We start from the raw sequence: 27,130 nt of genomic DNA, 5'->3' as shown, positions 1-27,130 counted from the left end.
CTCATGAATTGAATAATGAAGACTGCGAGTGTTTATTCCTCTCTTTACCTGAGTTTAAGGAGTATTGCTATTGATGATGAAGTGAAGTTCAAACGCTTTTGTGAGCTAAGTAAAAGAACTGATGGAAAGTGACTTCAGGCAGACATACCATTCATCTGCTAAGCCTCTTAATGTGATTAGGAAGGTATGACACATTAGGGTATTCGAAGTATCATACAATAATATTTGGGCACGAAAGGCTATAATATGCTCCATTGAGTTAGCACTATCATCAAGCACCTCCAAAGATAAGAGACGAAAATTCATTGGAATTGGCTTCTTTTGGATGAATAGTAACCAACCTGAGATGGGGTCGATCAACACTTCCCCTTTTTATTATTATAATTATCATCACATCTTCTCCAAATATTGGTCTATCTACTATAGTTGGACTCATAGGAAATCCTTCGTCGACTCCACCGATTATGCCTCGGATTTAGGTAGGGTAGAGTGGTGGTGCGATCCATTGAATTTCAAAGTTGATGAGTGTTAGTGTTGGTGGCAATTGAGTTGGTGACTATGGCCGAGCTAATGGTATCACTTGTTGGGCTAACCGGAGAAAAAGCAAAGCGATGACCTACATCATACTTATTCGTATCTACACTTCTTGAGTGAGATTTAAGAATACCATATTGGGGATAAGTATGTTGCTCGGGGTCATCCCTGGAGGTGAGAGGCTTGAGTTGTTGAATAGACGTCAATATTGTATCAATGTCTGAATCAAGGTTGATGCACTTTTGTGCAGAAAGAATGGTTGCTACCAACCTTGGGCACAAGTATTGTGGCTCAAGAGTAAAATATATTTACTGAAGCATTCATTGAGATGGTCTATAAGCGAGTGCTTCTACGACATTGAACCCTCCTAATGCCAAAAATATTATAAGAAGAATTTATTGACATCCTAGTCAATCCTACGTGGTCCAGACTTATACGTGCAGGATTGTTTGAGATACCTCCCAAGTAAAAACATCGAGCTCTTGAGGTATCACATACACAAAGATCGAGATTAAGAGAAATTTCCTAACTCAATCCCTTCGATGTTCAAATTGGTAGTGCAGACGTGAGTGGTCAAAAAGTGATCTCCTTTTCTATTGTATTGAATATAAACTTTTATATTTGATCGATGAAATATTTTATAAAAAGATAACCTCCGACTATCTCTAACAATCACTTGTTAACTTTTTATCTATGTAAGCGATAAAGCCTATAACTGTTTATCTTTATCTTTAACCTTTGTATAAGTGGATAAATAGAAAGAGAGTAACGTTTATCATATGTCATGTAAGGATTAACCGATGATATTCTCCTTGTTATTCATCTAAAATCCATGAACTGATTTACTAAAGTAGCTCTTAGAAAAAAACAATAGTTTTTTATTTTTTTTAAAGAAATTCGCCCAAATTTTTTCCCTGGCATTTTCCTTTTTCTTCGCGACTCCACCGATACGAGTGATTGGAAGGAAACCAATCGTCTCGGGACAACATAACGATGAGGTCGATCTCTTCTTGCTCACTCCCCCTGCCGCCATCGGCACCGCGAACTCCACCGAGAACCCAGCCCCTATCGATGGCCTCCTCCCCCTACTCCATTAATTGCACTCTCGGTATCAAGAGTCGCAAACAGCAAGTCGACGATCCCGGCATGGGAATCTCGCGATGCTTCCAGAATATTCTTCTCCGGGCGGTTGCCGGTGCCCTCTCATTCTCCCTCGCCGCCTCGCTTTCCCTCTTTGACGCCGCGGCCGTCGAGATTCCGTCGCTGGTTGATCTCCCGCCGCCCACCTCGGACCTCTGTCGAGAAGATGATGGCGAGATGGCCTCCACTGATGTGCTGCCGGAATCGATCACGAACGAGGGCCTTGTCGAGGAGGCGTGGGAGGTCGTCAACGAGAGCTTCCTTCCGGACGCCGGGGGCCGCTCTTGGTCCCCAGAGAAGTGGATGGTATCATTTGAACTATCGTCTCTCTCTCTCTAAGATTTTCTTGGTTAAGGGGAAGAAATATTTCAGGGCTAACGTAGATGCATTTGTTTCTTGGTTTTCTTGATCTTGATGTAATCTGATGCAGAATCAACAAGTCAGTGGTAGGCATGTATTCTTGAGTAGTTCTGAGTCATATCGTTAATTACTATGGTCGAGCGTAGTAGTAATTATTTTAATATTAATACAATATATTAGTGAGAGAAATGAAGAGATTGTAAGTGGAGAAGAGACATTTGAAGAAAGTTTTTGTGGACAATGAGATGGGTGAGTTATTCAAGTGTTATGTATACGGTATGTGACAGAAACGAGGAACAAAATTTATGATTCAGTTGCTAATTAATTGACACTATTGATCACCCTGTTTGGAAGAAAGAATGCGTAGCTAAGTTTGGGTGTCTTGTCATCCTATCCAGTAGATGTCTGCTATGCAAATTGGATTTGCTAACTGAGGAAACAAAGAGGTAAATCAGAAAGCTTAACATAAGTTTCCATCAAGAACACAATTATCTCCATATATTTTCAATTATTCAAGCTATCTATTCTGTGTTCAACTTCTTCCAAGTTAGTAAGAAATGACATGAAGAATGGCTTGACCATTCAGAGGTCTTAGAGGAGGTGTACTAGATGCCATAATTGAAGACGTAGCAATATAATATCGCCATTAGCAAATTTAAGTGGTTTATTCAGAAAAACTCAAGGTTTGTTTTGAGAGACAAAAAAGAGAACCAGAAGATAGGAATACTTAGAAGAAATAATTTAGAAAGAAATAATTTTATTTGTGAATGATCATAGCACTTGCAAATGGATGGTGACTAACAAAGAGAATGAAAGAAAGTAAAAATAAAAAATCAGAAGGGACTTGATTAGAATGACATGATTCAAGCAGAAGAAGTTTGTGGTCATTTAATCTGTAAGATAACAAAATAAATTTCTTATTTTCTGTGTGATCGAGTGAGCAAGCTTGCTGCAATATTAATTTGTCACTCAACTTATAAGAGGGTGGGTCTTCTCACCATGGTAAGGATACTATCCTGTAGCCAGGATGATCAGATTTTGAGGTACAAAGTTAGGCTCTCTACTTGGGGTAATACTATATACATTGATCACTCCAAGACCTCATATTGATGCGAGTCTCATCCATGGCATTACCCTTTCTAATTTTGCTTAGCATATCAAATCCTCGGACTTCTTTTGAACATCTGACACTTGAAGTCTTCAATTAGTTACTATGCTTATATGACAAAAGTCCATTTTCTTTTTTTCATTTCTACTTATAAATACGAGCATCTTCAATGTTTTCTAAATACTATTTTTGTTGACATAGCAAAAGAAACAAGACATCCTTGATAGCAAAATACAAACAAGATCCAGGGCTCATGATGTAATCAAGAAGATGCTGGCTAGTCTGGGTGATCCCTATACCCGGTTTCTTTCTCCTGCAGAAGTAAGTGATGCTAATAAGCACGTAGCAGATCTGTCATTCTATAGTCCACAGGTTTCTTTTCTTTGTTATTTTGATCATGAATTTGTTGTCATTAAGAAAAAGTCATCATAAAAAGTGAATAATTACCTAATTTTGCCCAAAAATTAGGTGTCTTATAACTTTTAACACCTAGAATAGAGTTACATGAGTACATTTCTCAACTTTTCACCAGAGAGTTCAGGAGGGAAATGCTGAGACTTAATCGAGATCAACAAATCTTTATCTGAAAATGATTAATTATGCACTTCTGTGAGTATCTTTACCATTAGATGAGTGCTTAGAATCTTACTCTATGGTAGATTCATTGCTTTAATGCGAATATTTCCGGTTCATGCTTGGTGTTTTGTATAATGCACTTTTACTTTGCATAGTCTGTTCTTCAAGGTTGCACTTGTAATAGGGCTCAGAGATACAAATTGGTTCTAGTGTGCAAACAATGTTATCATTTTGCTTTGCACTTCATGCTCCTCGTCTCTTGAAAATGGAGTTCTTTTGAAGACTATTATTTCTGTCAGTTCAATGCTATGTAAATTAGCACTAAATTTGTGATATGTCTAACTAAAATAAATCTATGGGAACTGTCAGTTCATATCTCAATGGAGGTATTTCATTGTTGGTCTTTTTTTTTTCATTTATAGGAATATTCATAAAAAAATATCAAATAATTTTCTTTTTGTAATCACTCCTTTTATATTTTTAATGAATCTTTGCTAAACTTTTGCTTGATTTATCATTTTATTTTATTTTCCAATTTTCTTTTGTTTTACTAGTCTAGCTGAATTATTCATTGATTGTCAAACTTGTGACTGAGCAACATTATCTACCTGTTCATATGTGCTTTTGAATGAATTCTCTGGTTGCTTTGGATCAATTTAGATTGTACTTCCTTTTTGACCAACTCATGACAATCTCATTTCTGTGTATAATGACAAGGATTGCAATTTTCATGTTTGTTGGCATTTGGTACTTTTATCGTTGATCAAAGTTCTCAAAGATGGCAAAGTATGATGTTACTGGGATTGGAATAAATCTGAGGGAAGTTCCTGATGATAAAGGTACTGTAAAGATGAAGGTTCTGGGGATTATACTAGATGGTCCTGCTTATTCTGCTGGAGTGAGACAGGTAATTTTTCATTCTATTTATGCTTTTTAGGTCAGTTGAGCATGCTGCATATGTTTGTCATTCACCTATATGGTCAATGTAGTGTGTAGTTCTAGACAGGCAAACAGAGTTACCTTGGTGAAACATAATCCTCTTCTAGATATCCTTGTCATTTGACTATATAATACATATAACTATTAATTAATTCCCCAAGTACTTTTGATTATTACTCATCAGAAATTGATACCAGTCAAAGGATCATGTCATATGGTTGAAACATATAACCTACCTCTCCCAAGGTGTTGTTTATTTTGACTTCTAATTCCTCATTGTTTCCTCTTAATTTCACTGGGGGGATTGAGTACACTGATATATTTTTTGCAATAATTTGGACCAGGAGTCATTATGTTTATATCACTTTGTTTTACAGTTAAATTTAGCAATTGATCTTTTTCCAGTTTGTGACTTAGTCCTTGTATATTGCTTTGATTACTAAGTACTGAGTAGCAATACATGGCGATTCATAACAAAGATTCCACTGCTCTTTGTCTGCATTAGTAGAAAATTGTTGTTGAAAATATTGTATATGACAACCTCTTTCTTCCAATTAGAGCTATGCAATTTACTATAGATCTGGTTATCAATGTGACAAATGTGTGATTTGTCATATAAAGAATAGAATGAGAAGCAGACAGTCTTTTGCATATGTTCTATTTTACATTCTAAAGAGAAAGTAATCACAGAGAATTAAGATATTCCTACTTAAAAACTACATCTATTATTTTGTTTGATTTAACTTCTATATGTTTCTTCTCCAGTTTTGGAGATATTTATTAAAAATTGAAGTACATGTTTGCATCTCTTGAACACTCATCTTCTTCTCATTGTTTTAATGAGAAATGGCATGATGGAAGTCGTAGGATTGGCTATTTGCATGTGATGTCTTGCAGGATATTGAAATTCACACTTTTGTATACAAAATAATCTCAATGGAATCATATTTGAACAATATAAGATAGAAGTATGCAAAATGTGTTATATTTTTTCCTATGGATATATTCAGAGAGCTAAACTGTGGTCCGTGGAAGATCCTAACTTTTTGTTAGTTTTATGTGTTCCTTTTGACACACGTGATCTTGATTTAGAGTCTCACCTTACAGTATTGTTTGTCTTACAAGTATTCATCTAGTTATCATGGATTATGTTGATCTTTAGGTTATCTTATTATGATGAAAGCAGGTGCTTCTTCCAGCGTTAGTTGACTATTGTTGCTCATTCAATTTTATGTGTTTTTGTAAAGGGTGATGAGCTTTTGTCAGTTAATGGTGTAGATGTAAGAGGGATGTCGGCATTTGATGTTTCCTCTCTGCTACAAGGTCCACACGAAACATTTGTTACAATTGAGGTTGTGCTACAATCAATGCATATGATTAATTCGATGGAATTATTATAAATTGCAAACTCATCTGACCTTACTTGTAGGTTAAACATGGAAATTGTGGCCCTATCCAGTCTATGAAGGTTGAAAGACAACTTGTTGCTCGTTCTCCTGTTTTCTATCGTCTGGAAAAATTTGATGATGGAGACATCTCAGTTGGATACATACATATAAAAGAATTCAATGCATTGGCAAAAAAAGATTTGGTTATTGGTATGCCAGATCCCTGCTTTTAATAATTTCAGAAAAGTATAATAATGAATTTATTATGTTTTTAGTATTTCCTCAAATTGATTTGGAAAGTCATGCATTCATATATAGGATATTCCAGTAAAAGTCATTTATTCAATTTCAACTTCGCCTAGTTTATATAGGGATTTGGAGTTGTGATTTATATACTTCTCCATATGCAGCATTAAAACGTCTTCAAACTGCTGGGGCATCGTACTTTATTTTGGATCTTAAGGATAATCTTGGTGGTCTTGTGCAGGTATACCAGTTTCCAAGTCTTTGTGGTCACTCAGCCAATTACTTTAATCAGTAAAGTCAGTGCTGTAACTAAACTATTAAACTTTATCATTCTTGAAGTGATGGATTACTTGATTTTTGATTTTATTATTTCACATCTTTGTTGGCAACTCTTATTGACTGGATTATTGCCGAGAAGATTGAAAGTTGAAATAAATTCACTGTTACTATTCCACATCATGATTGACCAAAGTATCCTGGTTTTCCCGTAACATGCCTGGTTTGTCCTCTCTCTTGTGTAAGATCAGTTTAGATTAGCTAGAATTGTCCAATTTAGATTGGGTTCAATTGTCTGCAAACAGACAACACATTTAAATAGGTTGAATAGGATGTATCTTATATGTGTTACATTACATGTACGAGACTCTATCTTTGGTGATTTATGTCACCGGTCACACTTTTAAATAGGTTGAATAGGATGTATCTTATATGTGTTACATTACATGTATGAGACTCATCTTTGGTGATTTATGTCACTGGCCATGGAAGGCCATGTGTCAATACTGGTATAGAAGTTAGATTGTTTTAGAAATATTGTATAAACTTCCTTTTACCCCACTTGAACGAGACTTTTATCTCTGCTGTCAGTGCTATGGTGTTAAAAGATCCCCTATATTTGAAGTAACATTGAAAAATTTACCATTATACTTGACAATTCATAGTAGAGATTTTTTTTTCTCCCTGTATGCCCTTGTCAACTTGGTTTCTTGAGCTGTTATATTATCTTTAAATTTTTTGGGAAATTGATTCTTTTGAACTCGTTGTTTTCTTATGGAAATTTCTTGAATATCAAATTTGATATTTCCCACTCTTCTTCATTTAATATTTTTGTATTTGAAAATGTTCTTTAAATCTTAGCACAATATAAAGACCCAGAGAGTGATAAGTTTTCCTTAGGCAAGGTAATAAGATAGTTACCTTTTGGTAGTTCTGTCTGATTGGGATTTTTGGCTGAACATGGACCTCTGCTAAAGGAAACCTTAAAAATGTAGAATACTAGAATGTGGCTTAGACCATACAATAACAATAATAAAGTCGTAAGTCCCAACTATTTGGGATCTACATGAATCTTTTATCGTCATTGAGATATGTAAAACGTCATATATTTAATTAAGTTTAGAATATTTAAATATTTATTTATAATTTCTATTAAGGTTTTTTAGATCTTCCCCTACCTCTCCTCTTACCACTAACTTTAATCATTTCGTTTCTTCTAACTACTGCATCCATAGGTCTTTTAAGCACATGCTCATACCATTTTAAATGATTCTCTCTCATCTTATCATCTATTAAAGCGATACCCAATTGTTCACAAATTAAAATATTTTTTTTATATCTTTTCTAGTAACTTCATACATTGATCTCAACAACACAAATTTTTTTTATATATTGTTTTTTAATTGTCCAACATTCAGAGCCATAAAACACAATTGGTTTCATAACTATCTTATAAATTTTTTTTAGTCTCAAAGGTATCCGGTGATCACACAAAACTCTTGACGCTCCCTCGCCATTTTAACCATCTTGTTATTACAATCAATTTTTTTATTTTATTGAATAATTAATTCAAGATACCTAAAGTTTCTACTTAAAGGAATATCTTTCCCATCCAACTTAACTATATTCTTTTGTCTATTCCTAGTATTACTAAAATTGCATCTCATATATTCAATTTTAGTCCTACTTAATCTAAAATCTAGAGCAATCTAACTGTGTAAAAATTTGGAATGTAGAAGTTACAAAAAAGTTGAAGTTTACTAGTTTAGTTCGTCAAACTTGGGAGCAAAAGGAAAGAAAAGGGGCCCTTATGCTGTTGTCATTGCAATAAGGATCTTGGTTGAACACTGTAAACTTTCTTACAAATTGTTATCATCACCCTTCTACAGTCAACTTATTGATTGTAAAAGGTTATGTTACAGTTGAAGTGGTCGTGTGTAGCTGCACCTTAAGGAAAAAAAATTAATGGAGAACTGAAAGAAAATAAAGAAAAAATTCATTGATTCTATTGGTTATAAGCCTTCCTTTAGATAGATAACCATCCTTTTATGTCAATGAGTATTATGTTTCCATGTAATCTCTATGGTGTGACTTTTGAGTGGAACAGTATGCACTGATGGCATACAAGTATAAGCACTACAGCATATCAATATGCTTCATGGAATGCAATTTTTCATTATACTACAGTTCCTTGTCAGTACTGTAAAATTTGCTTCTGATCATTAATTTTTTATGCTTTTCTTAATTCCTGCCTGATTTGTGTATCATTAATTTTCAGTATCTTGTGTTCTATAGAAACTCATTTTACATGTCCTAGCAACTTGTATGTTGTTAATTGTCACATGCCATTTTATCAGCATATTGGTCTTGAAAGACAGTGGAACTGATATTTTTTGGTTTCTCAAACCTAACAGTGTAGTTGTTTTCCTAGGCTGGAATTGAGGTTTCGAAGCTTTTCTTGAACAAAGGAGAAACGGTAGGTAACCAAATTGTTCTGCTAATATATTTTATAATATTTTTATCATCATTAAAATAGAAACACTTTTTTGTTATTGTTCTTGCGTTCTTTTCTTTTCCTATGTCTTCGATGGTAGTTTCCTCAAGCTCATAGTATCTTTTTCTTGCTGGCATGGTTTCACAGACCATGACAATGTAACTTGAGGTTCATTTGGATGGTAGCTTCATTAAGAAACTTGGGAGCAAGGCAAGTTGTCTCTCTTTCCCATAAATCCTTTAATTCTTCCTGATTATGATTTTTAGTTGCTGAATTCTTAGGTGGTTTTCTCAAAGTGTTGTTATCTGATAGGAAGTCCATCTAATAGAAATGCCCCTACTTGCTAGGAAAGACTACCAATAGATGACTGCTAGAATCTTGACTCCTTGCTTCGAGTGGGGCCTGATCTGGCTTAAGCTTTAATTTAGTTGGATTTGATCCCTAAAGATGTCGCAACTCAAAAAGCCCCCCCAAAGGAATACACCGAAGGTTGTTTCTGAGGTGAGTGGTGACTCTAATTCCATTGCAAAATCCTTAGCATATAGGCAAGATGGGACTATTTTGAGATGTTACAATCTTTTTAACTAGATCCTAATGCTTTCATCAAGTCAAACACATGCCACATTCTATCACATCACAGTCTGTCAAAAATTCCTGTAGGTAAAGCAGGGGTGCGTGGACTAATAGGTTCTCTTGTAGGTGATGTGGGGTCCAGAGGCCCTATGGTCCATGACAACAATGCTATCCTACCTGGTACTCATCTCTGTCAAACCAAAATTTCACCGAATATGCAAAATTTTCCAATATGTCCTACAAACCATGAATGGTTACGAATCTTGTATTGGATAGTGACAGAGCTTCAGTTACCATGTTGGCTAAGCCTCAAAAAGGTTTAATCAAAGGTTGCTCTTTGGGGGGTGATTAGTGACATATACTATCACAAACTTAAGCCAAAAATGCAATGTGGGATACTTTAAGGTGTGACAAAAGAAGTTTGGACTTGTGGTGATGTTTGAAATGGTCTCTTGAGCTAGTTCTTAAATATCTCCATTCTTACCTTGGTCTCTTTCAAGCCATTGTTTTTGGCATATCCAACTGGGATCACCAGGAATTGATGTGTCTGCTGATCTAATTGGCATGTGCCGATTTTGACTGTTTTTGAGGCCTAGATCTCAAATCCGTGGCAATTTGGTGCCTTTGGGTTGAATGTTGCCAATTTTGGTCCATAGTGGTTGGGATTGACCACATCCAGGTTAATATTGCAAATCCATTTAATTCATGTCCAACATAAAATTTGGAAGCTTTGCCTACTTCAATTTATTACAAAAACAAATAATCTTACAAGGGTTTTTAATCAGTTTATCACTACATTGCACTTAAGTGACTATGTTGCTGTAATCAGTAAGTTCATGAGAGTAGCTCTGTTTGCCTATACCTTGTTGTCACAAATTTTTGTGTGATTGTTGTTGATATATATAGCACTTGTCATCTTCATTCATCACTATGCTTCCTAACCTGAATTCCCAAAATTGCCTTAGTGTTTTAAACTTAGAAGTTGGATGCTTGATTGTTGTCCAATATACTGGATTAGGCAGCAGGGAAGTGAATGGGTCAATAAGAGCATTTATATTGAGGAAAATTATATCTTTTTATTTATGTTTTTGTTCATGGCTTCTGGTATGGGCCAAGGAAGTAAAGCAATTAGTACTATTGATTGACTATTTGGATTGGTTGTAATTAAATAAGATACAAATTTTAAATATTTTGCTTCTTTAATTCTTCGTTCTTCCAACAAAAAAAATTAATTCTCAATTGTACGAATATATGAAAGAAAGTGTTTCATTTTATTCACATCCATGGAGATTCCATTTTCTAAGAAATGTCCTAATCTTTTTAGGCTAATTATTGTTTTGACGATTTATTTAACCTCTGATCAAAATGATAGATCTTGGTTCTATCATAACAACCCTATTGCACTAATGGAAAAAAGAACTTGCAAAAGGTTAATATCTTGGTCAATGTCACAGGAAAAATGATTTAAGTATTATTAAAAAAAAAAAGAACATGCATTTCTGTCATACTTTTCTCAGCTTTGTTTGAACAAATCTTATCTAGATTGGTTATACAGTAGTTTCAAGATGAAATTTATATTATGATTTTAAATATTAATATTTCTACATTTTGGAAGGTTTAACTTAAATTTCTATTCTTGTTGTATGTACAATATGATTTACTGTCTTGGGCTTATTTCAGGTTATCCATACAGTCGGTAGGGATCCTCAAGTCCAGAAAAGTATTGTTGCAGAAAGTTCTCCCTTCATTACCAGTCCTCTGATTGTATGTTTTTCTTTTCAGTCTTGTTTCTTTGCTTTTAATTAACATAGTTTAATGTTAGCCATTTTTTTTTGTTCGCGTGATACCATGAACTCTAAAGCCATAGTTGTACAGTACTCCATAGGCTAATTTTTGTAACAATCCTAGTGAAGTATGTAATGTCATAGTTTGACAAGTGAGATGAGTAGATACACTGACTGACTTTCTTATTGCTGTGAACCTTCACTATTCTTTGGTATTGAACATTTTTACAGTTCTGGCTTTTTGAGTATATACTATAGATTGAAACTTGTCATATAGGATGCAACTTAGCTTTTTTTCAGATGAGATGACTGCATTGCCATTGAAGGAAACTTGAAATACATTGTTATAAAAATTGACTAAGCTAACACGATATAGGATATGCAATATTCTTGGAAGACTCTTATGAGAATCTAATTAAAAGTTGTTACAATGCCCATTCTTGCTAAGGTGAGAGCCTCATGGGTGGGTATTGTAGTTCTTCCTTCAATTGTTGATTGTCTTTGCATGTGCAAAATTTGATTTCTTTATTAGGTGATATTTGCTTGGTGAGGTCATCATACTCCTTGGGATGGTTTAATCACGTGCCAATATTTGACTTCCATGGTGAAACATAGAACATCCTTTTATAAATTGAACAAATTCATGGGGTACTTGAAAGTTACTCTTAGAAGAATGAATTGTTATCTCTGTTAAGAGCATAGTGATTAGTATTGTGAACCCATTCATTGGCTTTAGAACATTCTAATCTCCTACAAAATCCATAAGTTGCACAGTGGCTCCTATAAACTTCTGTCATTGCATGCCCAAACTAAATTTTCTCATCATTCTGAACAATTACATACCCAAACTTACTGATCTCTTGAATTTTTTGTTTGGTGAAATGTACATATATCCCTACCCACGTTTCTTTTTTGTGACTGCATAGAATGCTTACCATTCAATAATTTTTAGCAGATTACATTCTACATCCACGAGATATGTGAGGCAATGAATAAGACTTAAAGCTCTGTTGTGCTCCTCATCATGTTGTATGAGTTGTTTGAGAAATAACCTATTGCATACTTCTTTTTCTCCTGGATTTTTAGGAGCTCAACGATGACATGCATGGAGGCTAATCAATGACAGTTTTCATGCAGGTTCTGGTAAATAACAGGACTGCAAGTGCAAGTGAAATAGTAAGTTGTCCAAATCTCCTACTCCCTATGATGATAAAGATCTCATGCTTAAAGTGCGTCGGTGCAATGAAACAACTTGTTTTATAGGTTGCTACAGCACTTCATGATAATTGCAAAGCTGTTCTTGTGGGAGAAAGGACTTTTGGCAAGGTTTGAACAAGCCTTCCTTCTCTATGCCTATTTCCACACATCAGGATGTGCACTCAACCAATGACATGCAGGGCTTAATACAATCTGTTTATGAGCTTGATGATGGATCTGGTGTGGTTGTCACCATTGGAAAATATGTCACACCAAATTACAAGGACATTAATGGAGATGGAATAGAACCTGATTTCCGACGCCTCCCAGGTAACCAATTTATTCGACCATAGAAAAAGGCAATACAATAATCCAATGGCTAATAAATGCGCAATTGCAGCTTTGAATGAAGTGACCAATTATCTTTCCCAATGCCACACTCAAGACAAAAGTTGAATGCAGGTGCGTGTTGCTTTTTTTTTTTTGCTTGGGGTATTCATCATATCATTTCTGCTGCTTGATGAATTTCTTTGTTCTTTTGATATAACAATAAATTCTAGAACAAATTTGATGTATTCTTTCATAATAATAGTATTTCATCGAACTGCTGCTTTTCATGCTAGAGTTTAAACCTATGTAGGTACGTCGACAGTCGAAGCTATGAAAAATGGGTCAATCTTCATAAATTTTTGGTTCTTGTTGGCTTCTCTTTCACCTGATTTTGACATATGATGCAAAGGTGTAGACGTCCTCGTCTTTAATGAGCATGGAGAACCTTACGTTCAAGAGGTTCTCCATGCTAAATGAGTTTTGTAGCTACTAGAATTACCTCATTGAAGTGACTATCAAGATCTCCAATTTAAACTTGCCAATTCTCATATAAACTATAAGATCGTAGTTATGGTTGTTATTAACTATATTTTCCTTGTAGCATACATACATCAATAGACAAGTTAAAATGATCATTTAGAAAGGATCTTAAGGTAAATAGACCAGCATTCCATTAAATGATATAATTAAGAAATCTATGAAGTCAGATGGTTACTAACTAAAAAAAAATAGAATTCCCAGGGCCATCTTGATGAATATTTTCAGACACATAATCAGTAGTTTGACGCCAAACATGTATTTAATTTTTCAGTGATACTGGGTTGACAATTAGCATGTCAACAACTAATACTAATATCAGATAGATATATACCTCCTCCCCGGATCACTGATATACTAATACCATAGTGCTCATGGTTTCCTTAACATTTTCTTTTTGTTGTTTCGGTAGGAGCAACAAATGATTCAAGCGTGCAACATCAACAAATGAGCTTGATATCATCAACTCTCCGGTTAATTCTTCATACTTGTAGTATTAGCTTATGGGGTTGCTCATCACACTGGGCCCTGGTTTCAAGTAGTAGTAACCCGATGAAAAGGGAGTCGAAGAACACAACACCCCACCTTGCTCACCTTCAGTGCCTGTTCTCAATCGTATTTTCCCAGGAGCATAATACACAAAATAGTACAAGTCTCCTAATTTGATTTTGGTGTAATGAAAATAATGAAAACTACTTTTCATGAAGTCCGAGTTCATTGCACCATAAACAATATTCGATCACAGAAAAAGAAAAGAAAAAGAAAGAAATGGTCACGTCCAAGAAATGCTGAACGCCCAACTGCCTCTCTAATCGAACAAGCTGAAGAAGCCCATATCCTGCCACCACAAACACCAAAAAAAACCCCCACGATAAATGAGCAAACAGTTAGCAGGCGAGGAAAAAGGAACCCATCTTTTGCTTGGCTCGTGGTATAACAACGATGGGAGGGAGCCCCACCTCGTCGGATTCTTCCTTCTCCTCCTTCTTCGGCTCCGCGGTGGCCGGCGCGCTGGTGGCGGCAAGACATAAATGATCTTACATGTCATCTTTAGCATCCTCATGTATCAAGTTTTTTCAACTACTTTTATCAGGCAACATTGAGAACTATACTCTCACCTTCTTCCCATCTCAATCAGATGCTTTGGGTCGTTAGCGAAAGAGTTTGAGATTCAAAGCAGACAAGGTAGGGTATATGTTCATGAGGTATATGTTCATGATGATTATGTCAAGAGAAACAATAACAAGATTTGAAAAATAATAGAAACATATCGATTTGTACTAATCCACACCTTCATCAATAGGCATCGAACATCTATATTTCACTAAATACATAACTTCCGAAAACGCCAACTTCAAAGATAAAAGAAATACATAACTAAAGCTTTCGTGTCCAAAAAAAAATATATCACTAAGAAGTGATAAAAATGAATATCCTTAATCTCATCTTCTATCATCTCGAGAATCTAGATTAATCATCTCTCCGCCCATCTGAGTCTATAACATCCCGATCCATCTAAGTCAACTACTTTTTGAAATATTGAAGACTATCGTAGTATATCTTTTGTGCATCATGTATCTACCGAGGATAAAAAAGATATGAAGCACTCGACTTTGACTAAAGTGTTCCCTTTTGCGAGTTATTGTTTGCCCAAGCTAAACAAATATATGAAGCACTCAACGTAACCGAAACATCCATTTAAAAAATATAAAGTGTCCAATATGATTAAGGCATCCTTGTGATCCATCTACTCAAGATAAAAAAGAATATTTGATATGCTCGACATGATCAAAATGTTTTCTGCATGTGATACATTCATTCGGATGAAAAAATATCAACTACACCGAGCACGACCAAAGCATCCTTTTTGCTTGATTAAAATACTACTTAATCATTTTCTAATACGAGTTATAATAATCAAAATTCTGAAATAAACATTGTGTCGGATACATAATCCCGTAGTGTAATGGTGAGCAAATAATATAGCATGACGACGATGACAATAGCATCAATGACCCATAGACTATAGTAAACAATGGTATCGAGGAGGAGAAGGATGCAAGGGTTGTGGTGGTGGTGCTCCCTCTATTACGTCTCTACGATAAGAACCCATGAACCTATGCAAAATATATTTATCTAGGATAAAAAAAAAAAGAAGTGCCTCGTACGACAGACGACTAAGGCATCTTATTGATACATGATGCATTCGTTCAAAATAAAAGAAATATTTGAAACACCCAACTTGACTTGTAAGTCACACAATGTGTTTCTACAATAACAACAATAACGTGTTCCTATAAAATTAAAAAAAAAATTCCAAAGCACCTAACACGTTTAAAGCATCTCTTCTATACGTGATGCATCCTTCGAAGATAAAAAAACATCCAAAGTACTCGACTCGACTACTGTTTACCTTTTGTGTGTGGTGCATCCACCTAAAATGAAAAAAAAAAATCTAATATGTCTGACATGACCAAAACATTTCGATGCATTCATCAAGAATAAGAAAATAACCTAGATACTACATAATTTTTTTAATCCAAGTAATAATAGTTAAGGTAAAAAAATATATATATTGTGCTATGGGGACAAGCAACCCTTATCCTTAATCACAATTATTCAAATTGTATGATCATTATTTTTAATCAATCTTACACTAAACTCAGACAGGAATCAATGCATCATTGTTTTGTAGGGATGAACCGAAACACAATACAAGATACATATATTTTCTATCCTTCGATAAAATTGGAATACTAAGATATAAGATACAATCATGTTTGTCAAAATAAAAATCCCTCCCTCCCTCCCAACCAATCAAATCCCTTTTCCTCCTTTAGACATTACAACACTCGAAGAACAGATGTCAATACTCTCTCCTCGCTCTTGTTTCTTGATTAAACACTATGAAGAGTTGGTGGAGGGACCAAAATGGATGAGGCAATATGGAATCCAAGTTAAACTTCCAGACAACATCAAAACAACACATTCCGAGTTTGTTCCCATGCAAATGTGCTCTCTTCCATAGCTGCATCTCTTCCAATATATAGATATAGAGCGAGCTTAATGTGCAGCAATTATAGCATCCAAGAGAAGCACAACGGATACAGGACGTACGCGACCAACAGCAAATGGTTTCTCTTCAGAATCTAACTACGACGCGGCCTTGTAATCGACGTGTCGATCGCATGCCGCGATGCACCAAACGAGCGTCTCACTCATAGGCGGAACCCGAAGCGAAGGTAGAAGAAGCAGAGCGTGGCGACGACGGCAACGGCCTCGACGACCCAGAGAACGTAGTAGGCGGCTGCGTCGAGTAGGAGAAGGAGGCGAGGGGCGGGGTGGCGGTGCTGCCTCCATCGCCTCCATGCCGCCGAGAAGACGCGGACCCTGTGCCTCCACCCACGCTCTTTCCCGGAGGTCATCGCCACCGTTCTCTTCCTTAACCACTCTCGTTTCCTCCCTGCCATCGATCTCCCAACGAAGGCCTGTGTCTCTCTTCCTAAGGCTTTCATATACCAGCAGCGAATGGAAGGCGACAGGAAGGTGAGAGAGAGAGAGAGAGAGACTGATGAGAAATAGACATGTAGTCTCACGCGGTTGTCTATGGGACTCTCTATTTCTCGTCAACACCGTCATTTAGACTCTTCTTCACCATGAATGGAAGCTCGGTCCACCTCGATGGTCTGATGGGTGCCGGGTGGGGTTACGTGATGGAATGCGATTAGGTGAGGGACGGAAGGAAGTGGTCAAAAAGAGCTGAAAAGGAAGAGAGAGCGTCACGAACTCGTCGTGGCAACGGGTGGTCGACCGATCGCATCAGAGGAGGAGAAGAAGAGGAGGAAAACAAAAGTACTGGTGATCCAGTGAAGGTCACAATTCCACTTCGTGAATTGTTATACAGCCCGAAATAGACGACCAGTCGCAAGATGACACCAAAAATGGAGCTTACGGTCGACGATGACACATGAACAAGTTAGGTTTCAGTGGAAACCCCAACGTTCTCACAATATCAACGTTCAAAAAACCTACCATAAGTGAGAGAGAGAGAGAGAGAGAGAAAGTCAAATAATGTTCTGTGGTCAAATCAGTTGAGATCACTATGTTCTCCCACTTCAAAATCTTTTTCTTCTTATTATAACTTTTTTAAATCAAGAAATTTAGTCTCTCAAAAATTATTTATAAATTATATTTTTATATATATTTTTAGAAATTCTTGGGACCTCCCAATCGAGTTGGTGCCATGCTCATTTCATTTAGTAGTTGGCTCGATCACTCCCAAGTTTGTATAAAATATTTAATTTCGTTTCTCTTCACGAACGTCTTCAATTCTACCGATGAAAATATCGTAATGATAAACCCTATAGTATTTTCATCAGTAGAATCAATGACGTAAGAAAAAAAATAAGATTAAATATTTTATTTTTATCTGATATCAATATAATATTTAAAAAATATAAATATTAAAATATTTTTTAAAAAAAAATTAATTATAAAAAATATATAATTAATCTACTCGATGTCACCGGAAACGTGCGAATCGAGTGACATAATGACTCAATCTGCAGCTACTCCTGCACTAAATATGGTGGCGTCTTCACACCATAACGGCGTCGCCATGGCGGCGCATTTCTCGTCTCTCTCGGAGACGCCGCCGCTTCGTCTTCCCTGTTCCCCCTCCGCGCCGAGACAAATGGTGAAGAATATAGCCGTTGCAGACTCTTACCGTTTCGCTTCCGCCCCCGTCACCCTTTAAATCCCCTCCCCCTCTCTTCTTCCTCACCTCACCCAAAGCAAATCAAGAGCCCTTCCCCCCCTGCGCTGGCCATGGCTCCGAGAGCAGAATCCACCTTCCTCTCCCTCCCTGCTCTCTACCTCGCTCTCCTACTCCTCTCTGTGCCCCTCGCGCGGGCGCAGGGACAGGTAAATTCCGGAACCATTCACCCATTCAGCAGCGGCTAGATTGATTGTTTCCTAGTGCTGTTCGCAGAAAACATGGTGCGTGGCGAAGCCTTCTTCCGACGAAGCCACCCTCACCGCGAACCTGAACTACGCCTGCTCTCAAGTGGACTGCAGCATCCTGCAACGGGGGTGCGCATGTTTCTACCCAGACAACCTCATCTCCCACGCCTCCATCGCCATGAACCTCTACTACCAGTCCAGGGGCCGGAACTACTGGAACTGCTACTTCAAGAACTCGGCCCTCGTCGTGACGACCGACCCCAGTGAGTGCGCTCGCGTCGTCTTCTTCTCATGAGCAGCTTCTTCATCTGCAGCACTAAAGCCTGTGTGACCCATCGCTTTTGCAGGTTTCGGTAACTGCGTCTACGAATACATCTGAAGAGTGACCGAGTTCTCATGCCTGATGAGTCCAAAACTTACATTACATGTTCCTTCTCTGTTTTCTCCTCAGCAAAATATACATATATAATGGCTCTTCTGAAACGTCTCTTCTTCTCGATGCTTAGTCACTCAAACTGTTGCTCTTCTTCAAAGATTCAATCTCCATGTTTCTTGAATGGCTCCGTCGGCTTTGCCGATCCTACTCAGTGGAGAACATAAGTGGTCATCAGTGATTCATTCTGCCATGGAACCTAAACAGAAAGAAGATGAAAGATTTAAACTGACTTCATCTGCTTCTAGCATTCGAACAACCTGACCCATGTTGGGTCTCTTGCTAGAGTCAGGATCGACGCATCTCAGAGCGACTAACAATGCACGCTTAAGCGCCCGTGTCGAGGGTTTAGCCTCAAGATTTGGATCCACCACCTCCTCTGTTCTCCTATTCCCGACCATCTGTTTAAGCCACTCCACAAGATTCACCTGTTAAATAAAACGCACAGAGACGACGACATTGCCATGATCAGAGCAGGAGAAACAACACCACCACCAAGGAATTCGAAAGATCTGTTCTACCTCGTTTGCAGGCCTGCCATGATCTATGGGTTCCCTGCCACTCACAGTTTCCAGTAACAACACACCGAAACTGTAAACATCGCTCTTCTCGTTCACCAGTCCAGTATTAGCGTATTCAGGAGCCACATACCTGAAGTGAGAAGAGAGTTTTAAGTATGGATTGTTCTTTGGATCTAAGTAAGGCACAGAGAAGAAGACGTCAATGCACCCAAATGTTCCCATCACTCTGGTAGTAAGGTGGCTTTTGCCTGAACCCAAGAGCTTAGCCAATCCGAAGTCAGAGATCTTTGCATTATATTCTGCATCGATCAAGATGTTGCTTGATTTTATATCGCGGTGCACAACCTTCGGTTCGACGGCTTCATGCAAATAAGCGAGCCTGCAAGCCATACAATTGCCCGAATTCGATCAACAACCATTAATGTTTGTGTCGATGCGAAGTCACAGACTTACCCCTTTGCAGTGCCGACGATAACCTTCATGCGGTTCTCCCAACTAAGAACACCGTGTTGTTGCAAAGCTCCGTGAAGCCATTGCTCTAAGTTTCCATTGGTGACATACTCGTACACAAGCATCCTACACATGTTAGGAGTTCATTAGTCTGCCATACTTCTTCGTCTCCGATTAATCGTGCATTTATCAGACCAGTTTAACAAGTAAAAATAAGATTTCTAAAAGCATAGTTAAATCTATTTCTTCACCTGTGAGTTCCTTCGATGCAGTAACCCAAAAGCCTGACCAGATTCTTGTGCCGGACATGGCCAATAGCTTCCGCTTCCGCTCTGAATTCCTTCTCTGCTTGTCCCCTGGAAATCCCAAATCGAGCACAGAATTAGCTGATCATTCTGAAAGCACAATGTCTGTGATCAGTGTGAAGTCAGTAACTTACAGATTGTTCAGAAGCCTCTTGACTGCAACTTCAGTGCCATTAACAAGACGACCTCGATAAACGACTCCATATCCACCCTCCCCAGTCACGTTCTCCTTGGAGAAACGATCCGTCGCATTCTCCAGATCCCGGAGAGTAAACCAGTGACCCCATCCCAGATGTGAGAACTCCGGCAAACCGATCAAAGGAGACGCAGAAACAAGGCTGTATGGTGAATGTGGTCTTCTAGCATGTCCTGAGCTACCTTCGTCACCAGAATATGAACTTGCGTCCCTGTCATTGTGGTGAATTGAGCTGCATTGGCTCATGTTGTCAGCATCACTAGACATCATCGTCTTGTCGGAGTCATAGGAGGAGAAGCAATGCGTCCGATGCTCATGAGGAGTCTGAGCAACACTCTGTGGTCCAACTCTGTCTACTGTAATTTCCTTGGAGACACTGGGGATTTGAGATACCGGGAGTTCGTCGAAGCTCCTTGATGACTTCTGGCGAGATGTGACCCACACGGACAGGATGGAGAGGATGAACACAATCAATACACCAACGGAGATGCCAATCACAACCCAAACTCTCAGGCCAAAGACTGGTGTCTTCTCCCATAATTCAGCATTTAGAGAATTAACAGGCCACATTTCCCTTCCTGGAACAAAGAGCGTGATGTTATCTTTCCATGAACCCTAAATCACCTTCTTTTTCCCCCAAATGTATACGATGCAAGCCAAACTCAGAATTTTATATCTAAATTCATGACATTTTTCGGTCGAAAACATAACTCAAATCTGCAGCACCAAAAAAAGAATTCATTGCCAGTGAATCACCAAAACCGAGGCTTTTCGATGGAACATCGGCGATACATCGGTTTCGTCCTTAAAAATCCGAAATTGCTGATCACGTAACAGATCCTAAAAAAAGTAGATGAGAAAGAGACGTACCAGTTTTGATGGCCTAATCTTGATGATGCTTCGGTGACCAAGTGAAGGGCTTTCCAGCCCACGGGGGGTTCCTTAAAGAAGCCGACGGAGTAAAACTGGGAAGAAAAGATGCGAGCGAAGAATCGAAGAACCAAAGCAAATGTGAGAAGCAAAGAGTAGCTCTGTGAAGATTCGAGAAGAATTACAAGTGAGTTGGATTTAGATCTATGGAAAGAATGATTGTAAGAACTAAATGGAGTCCAAATCAATCCAATAAGTATTTCCTACCCTAAAGGAATCAATCCTCAGGATTTTGTTCTTTCAATCAAGTTTCCCTTTACTCGAAAGGAAGGTGAGGCGAGACGAAGAAGAAGAACTCTTTGTGGTCTTAAAGCTGAAGGGAGAGAGAGAAAGCTAGCTCGGCAAAGCCGTGAGAACAGAAGAGAGCAGTAGAGGGAAAGCAAGCGAGAGAAGGGTGCAGGGTTGTCTTCCAAAGCAGAGGAATGCATGGGAGGCAATCCCGATACGGAAAGACCCCGGCACTAATATGGGATTAATGGGAGAAGATGCAGATGAGGATGAGGAGGATCGAGAGAGAAAGACGACGAGAGGACAAAAGACTCCAAATCCAGCTTGCTGCCTGGCGTAACTCCACATTTACAATTTTGTCGTCCCTCCTGCAAGCTTGCCTTGTGATAACACCATTAGCACGAGGAAGACCTTTCAACAGTTACCATGAAGAAGATGCATCGATGTCTCTCTCTCTCTCTCTCTCTCTCTCTCTCTCTGCTCGACATGAACTGTGCACACCTCCATTGCCGAAGCCTGTGAATGGTTATTACAGTCTGTCATTCCACAAACCTGTGGAAAAACTGTGGGTGGTATGATTACTTATGATGGTCCATCGTCTTCTTGCACTCTGGTCACATGCTCCCCACGTCGACGCCATTAGAGAGCTGCAGCTCTCGTGACAAAAGAATGGAAAGAATCAGGTGAATCATATGAACCACACGCTAGATTTCACGTACATTCTCGCTGTAGGTGAGGTTGAATGGCGACCTCCTCTACCGCAGGCTTTGACTGCATGCCCGTTTCACCGCCAAGTTGCTCTGGATTCCCCTTCGCCATTGATGTGCTCCTTTTCATGGTTTCACTCTCATGTCATGTACAGGGAGAGAGGAACAAAAGTGTCCTTATGCGAGGAGGCGTCACGAGCTTCCTTTGGGCTCCTGCAGTCAATGCATCTACCATTGATCTGCCTCTTCCCGCTACTCTCGACCTGGCAAAGGAGAACATACTGCATCATTGTTTATATTTGACAGTAAATATGAGAGCATTTCTCCAAGAATGATTTCTTCTCTGTAAGCCTCAAATTTTCTTCAATAAATAAGAGTGATACATTTTGCAGTGTCTCCAAGAATATAATTTTTTTTTCTCTATCTAAGCCCCCAAATTTCTCAACAAAAAAAAAAGAAATAAAAATCGCTCATCACGAACATCGGAAATGGCACTCAACTATCACTCAAAATGAAGAAATACAGTAGAATTCAGCTCATTTATCTGTTAAAAATGGCCGATTACAGTGTTGATGAATGTACTAAAAGAAACTCTTGAGGTGCCTTCTCCATCTTGATGATGAACTATCTTTTCTCGGCATCCTAACATGGTCACTTGGATGGGCATGCTGCTTTGAAGAGGGAGCATAGAAGAGCCATCACACCAATTTATTGCTTTGAAGAGGGAGCATAGAGCCATCACACAATGTTTTCAGAGTTCCAAATCTGTGAAAAAGACGAAGCTATTCCTATTTCCGCATCTTCTCCGAGGGAAATGACAGTTTCTTCAGAAGATTGAGGCCAAAATGGTGATAGGCTCACGACGTTGCCGATGATAATTAGAGTTGGGGAAACTAACTCTGCTAGTCTAACCTTATTTGCAAGATTATTCAGCATGGAAAATACCTGTGATAAAGGACAATAATCTATTTACCATTGGAAGATACCTTCAGCACAAATCAAATTTTTAGTAATCTTATAAACTGATTTTATTGTTTCAATGGAACTACTAGAGCACTTACCATCCGCTGCTGAGGTGTAGTACCTCGTTCCACCGCAACAGCTGGAGTATTTGGCGGTAACCCATGATTTATCAATTTTGAAGAAAGAGCTGATAGGGTCGATAAACCCATGTAGACAACCAAAGTAGATTCAGGGTCAGCAGCACTTTCTGCGACATATAAAGGATCTGTACCTCCATTCCTCGAATGCCCAGTCAGAAATCTTACACTGCAGTAAAGAACAAACATTAAGAATACAAACATAATTTATGAAATGGCTAAAACTAGCTAGAGCAGTAACTGATGACAAAACCTGCATTACTAAACAAAAGGTGTTTAGAGGGAAAACTAATTCATCAAATTGCAAATAACAAAAAACTACATTACTAGTTTATGTTTGCTTTCTCGGTGGTTAAACTAATGAAAAACTTTATCCACAAAAAATTCATGACAACCAGAATGATATGGACATACCGCATTTGGAGCCTATGCAGATCAATTTGATTTGCAATTTGTATAGTATGGACTATGGAGTTTAATAAAACACAAATTCAGTGATCACCATGTAAAGTTTCTTCCAGAAATGAAAATTTGAATGAATAAAGGTCTTTAAAACTTTATCTGCTTATTCTATGGCCAAATCAGCACGATGATCATCTCGAACTTAAAACGAGTAAATGAGAACTATTGTTGGGACAAGAGTTTCCTTTTTCTTTCCTTTCATGAGTTTAAATCAAAGGAGAGAAACCAAAGTACATCTGAATACACGATTAGACTAATAGTAAAACAGTCAAAAAAACAATTGCAAATTCAAGAGGCACAGTTGAGGCATCAGAGCCCTTAGCAGATGTATCAAATTTGGCCATTGCAACCCGTTGCGACTGATTAAGGCCCTCAAAATTAACTATATTACCATGCAACATCATTAGCCATTAACTAAGTGTGGCAGCATAATGAAATCTACAGGAATGAAATCAATAACCTAGGCCTAACAAAAAATAATAGGAGATATGTTTGTAAAAAAAGGGATTTGATAATCATAATTTTCACTTCAAAAAATATTCACAAGTTGGTTCCAGAGGTGAACAGGTCACTGCAAACGGCACCAGAAAGACAGGCATCCATGAAAAACTAACACGATTCTACCACAACTAACAATTGATCCATTCAAGATGAGACTTCATTCGCTATATTTTGGTTTTAAAGAGGTGCAAAGCATCCAACGATAACATGTCCAGCCCTCAGGAAAAACGAAGCTAATAGAATTCAGCAGGAAACATGCAATTGCATTTAATCATTCAAATGAATCATTCTGGGTAAAGTTACACTTACCTATTTGCAACACCTCTGTGTGTGAGTGGAATTCCAAGCTCTGCGGCTATTCCAGAAGCAGAAGTTATTCCTGAATAAATGACAATATAATCACACATGGTCAACAAATTTAATTCATATAAACAGTTAGTTGAGTTAGAAGTTTCCATACCTGGAATAACCTTGACACTGATTCCTTGTTGCTGTAAAAAATCCATTTCCTCTCCACCTCTGCCAAATATCTAAAATAAAATGTACAATCAGCAATCATTGCTGTGACAAACTTAAAGCCCAATCCACAGCAAGAGAAGTTAAGGATTATAAGTTTGTGCAAGAAACAAGTATGAATCAGCAGTTGGCAGTGTTTCTTAACCTTAGGTATGGACATGCCCCAATTTCTGACAGAACCACTTTTTCTCCATTTCTCTTTTAAAGAAGCTAGGTGGAGTAAGTTGCTTGGGTGACCAAAAAAAATGACTTGCATCAGGTGTCTTAAGTATCAGTTAGCTGTGGGCTTTTCCTACCAAGATAATAGATAGCTGAAAGTTGAAACTCCATCCCTACATACATATATGACAGTCATTCTGTTTTCATTTTCTCTCAATCTAGCTTCAACTATGTTAGTTTCGACTATTGCAGCGTAATAATATATCAACCAACATATACATCCTATAAAAGATTTAACATAGCATCATGAAGCATGCACAATTTTTTTTTGCAAAAATCCCTTCATATTTTCATGAACATCACCAGGTTGAAATATAGTGTCCTGAGGTAACATTTACACTTATCCTATTAAGCTTTAATTGGATAGTCAGAGATGAACTGCAAGATAAGAATCAAAGAGAAAAGGGGATGTTGTAACTTTTTTTCTATATCCATAATTTTGGCCTCTCAAAACATTGCAGGATTAGGATCACATCAGACGACTCCAACATGAAGATACTTGGAATAAGCACAGATATACTTGGAACAGTCTGATATAAACTAGTGATCACCAACATCACTATCAATATCCATGCACTTAAACTAAATACTAAAATGAAATAAAATTCCTTTGATGTTCTTTAAATGGTCCAGATGTAGCTTACCCTAATCCTTCACAACGAGTAAAATGCAGAGAAAACTCACCAGAGGATCTCCTCCTTTCAGTCTCACCACATTGGCACCTGCCTCAGCGAAGCTCAGAAGCAGCTCATGAATCTCCTCCTACAGTAATACAGCAAAGAAGTAAAGAACATCCGAGACCAGTGAAAATGATACACATTTGATCGGTCACTAATTGCAACCGGTAGAATACAGTCTGAGCTGAGAAGAAGGATCTTCAATTCAAAAAGAAGTGACGAACCTGAGTTCGACTGTGGTACCCGGCAGTCTTTCCGACATAGAGCAATCTAGCATCAGCTCTGACCAAACCCAGCACATCATTGGACACCAACCGATCATAGAGGATGAGATCGGCCTTCTCAATCGCTCGCACCGCCTTAAGCGTCAGCAGGTCCGGATCCCCCGGCCCCGTCCCCACCAGCGCGACGCTCCCCGGCCTAGCACTACCGTCGCCGCCGCCAGCCTGCCTGGCTTCCCTGAGAGCTTCGAGGAGCTTCTTAAGCTCAGGCAACTGAAGGGCGATCTCGTTCTCCCTGTCGTCAACGCTGCTGGAATGGCATTGGGCGGAGAAAGGCGAAGACGAGGCGGGTTCGTAGACCCAGCTATCTCGTCGGTACCTGGCAGCGGAGTGCGCCTCGGTGAAGGGCGAGGAAGCGGATGAGGAGCAGACGGCGGGGCAACGGGAGGGGCGGATGTTGAAGGAGAGGGGAAAGGGGGGAGGAGGGGATTTGGGCGAGGGATGAGATTTGGAAGAGGAGAAGCGCTGTGGATTCGTTGCGAAGGAGGAGGAAGCGGCGGCGGAGGCGGAAGCCAAAGCCATTGCGGTCGTTGCGCTGAGTAGGGGAGGATGGGGAGGTGTTAAGAAGCTGTGGTTTTCTTTGATCCGACGGCGGCACCACAAAGTAGAAGAATTTAGAAGGCAGAAAGGGGAAGCGAAAACGGAGTAAGCAAGCGCGGGCACGAAAGGGGTTGCTCGCTCTTTGGTGGCGTCCAAGGGGCGGAGGACCAGGGGACTCAATTGCGCCTCCTGAGAAGGATGAGAGGTCCAAGTTCAATGCACAAGTATCTGTATCTGTATATATTAGAAGAACATGGGCACATCTCCCTAAGTCAAAGACGTCAGTCAAATTGGCTTTTCTTAATGGGATTGGGCTGCTTGCGAAGGTAATGATGGCCAATGTGCCTCGCCATTCGCCGTACACTTGCATGCGTATGTTAGAAAGACTTCACCAGGAAGAACGGGACTGCAGTGATGGGCTGTACCCTTTCTGTCTTTTAAAAGAAAAAGGATCGAACTGGTTCAGGTCGGATCTAACCGGAGTCAACAAAACTATGCTTCATACGAATTTACTCTACTAGCCAACCAGGAAATGAAGAAGGCTCGGTGAGACAGACTCGAGTCATCCGACGCGCAAAACTCAACTTAGGCTGCTCCGGCTGGCTGGGCCCAGTGAGCTC

General features: G+C 38.6%; 4 protein-coding genes across 7 annotated transcripts; 2 read left to right on the top strand and 2 right to left on the bottom strand.

Annotated features, from left to right (window-relative positions):
• Nucleotides 1-1,488: 1,488 nt before the first annotated feature.
• LOC103989210 (carboxyl-terminal-processing peptidase 1, chloroplastic) lies at nucleotides 1,489-14,188 on the top strand. Of its 3 annotated transcripts, none has more exons than XM_009408008.3 (13): nucleotides 1,489-1,980; nucleotides 3,344-3,463; nucleotides 4,488-4,625; nucleotides 5,905-6,009; nucleotides 6,087-6,255; nucleotides 6,456-6,532; nucleotides 8,999-9,043; nucleotides 11,315-11,398; nucleotides 12,556-12,594; nucleotides 12,682-12,744; nucleotides 12,816-12,945; nucleotides 13,016-13,077; nucleotides 13,895-14,188. In XM_009408008.3, exons 1-12 carry the CDS (start codon nucleotides 1,528-1,530, stop codon nucleotides 13,069-13,071), a joined length of 1,479 nt encoding a protein of 492 aa, XP_009406283.1. In that variant the 5' UTR covers nucleotides 1,489-1,527; the 3' UTR covers nucleotides 13,072-13,077; nucleotides 13,895-14,188. The 3 variants fall into 3 exon arrangements, with proteins under 3 accessions (XP_009406283.1, XP_009406284.1, XP_018683222.1); XM_009408009.3 differs by lacking the exon at nucleotides 13,895-14,188 and adding an exon at nucleotides 13,256-13,487; XM_018827677.2 differs by lacking the exon at nucleotides 13,895-14,188 and having other exon boundaries at nucleotides 1,490-1,980; nucleotides 13,016-13,232.
• A 3,925-nt stretch (nucleotides 14,189-18,113) lies between these two features.
• Nucleotides 18,114-19,001, top strand: LOC135640556 (glucan endo-1,3-beta-D-glucosidase-like). Of its 2 annotated transcripts, none has more exons than XM_065155096.1 (3): nucleotides 18,114-18,405; nucleotides 18,473-18,707; nucleotides 18,792-19,001. In XM_065155096.1, the coding sequence occupies exons 1-3, from the start codon at nucleotides 18,310-18,312 to the stop codon at nucleotides 18,821-18,823; spliced, it is 363 nt and encodes a 120-aa protein (XP_065011168.1). In that variant the 5' UTR covers nucleotides 18,114-18,309; the 3' UTR covers nucleotides 18,824-19,001. The 2 variants fall into 2 exon arrangements, with proteins under 2 accessions (XP_065011168.1, XP_065011167.1); XM_065155095.1 differs by having other exon boundaries at nucleotides 18,461-18,707.
• LOC135640554 (probable receptor-like protein kinase At2g42960) lies at nucleotides 18,803-22,453 on the bottom strand. The gene is made up of 7 exons (XM_065155093.1): nucleotides 21,220-22,453; nucleotides 20,288-20,927; nucleotides 20,100-20,204; nucleotides 19,852-19,974; nucleotides 19,399-19,777; nucleotides 19,111-19,305; nucleotides 18,803-19,024 (listed from the first exon to the last, which is right to left on the bottom strand). The coding sequence occupies exons 2-7, from the start codon at nucleotides 20,917-20,919 to the stop codon at nucleotides 18,947-18,949; spliced, it is 1,512 nt and encodes a 503-aa protein (XP_065011165.1). The 5' UTR covers nucleotides 20,920-20,927; nucleotides 21,220-22,453; the 3' UTR covers nucleotides 18,803-18,946.
• Nucleotides 22,454-22,598: 145 nt separating this feature from the next.
• Nucleotides 22,599-26,715, bottom strand: LOC135640555 (S-adenosyl-L-methionine-dependent uroporphyrinogen III methyltransferase, chloroplastic-like). Its single transcript, XM_065155094.1, has 6 exons — nucleotides 25,914-26,715; nucleotides 25,697-25,774; nucleotides 24,738-24,807; nucleotides 24,587-24,656; nucleotides 23,276-23,483; nucleotides 22,599-23,159 (listed from the first exon to the last, which is right to left on the bottom strand). The coding sequence occupies exons 1-6, from the start codon at nucleotides 26,490-26,492 to the stop codon at nucleotides 22,953-22,955; spliced, it is 1,212 nt and encodes a 403-aa protein (XP_065011166.1). The 5' UTR covers nucleotides 26,493-26,715; the 3' UTR covers nucleotides 22,599-22,952.
• Nucleotides 26,716-27,130: the final 415 nt, after the last annotated feature.

The sequence above is a fragment of the Musa acuminata genome, chromosome BXJ3-6 (assembly GCF_036884655.1).
Source record: "Musa acuminata AAA Group cultivar baxijiao chromosome BXJ3-6, Cavendish_Baxijiao_AAA, whole genome shotgun sequence".
NCBI lineage: Eukaryota > Viridiplantae > Streptophyta > Magnoliopsida > Zingiberales > Musaceae > Musa > Musa acuminata.
This window is presented reverse-complemented; position numbering and strand designations above follow the sequence as displayed.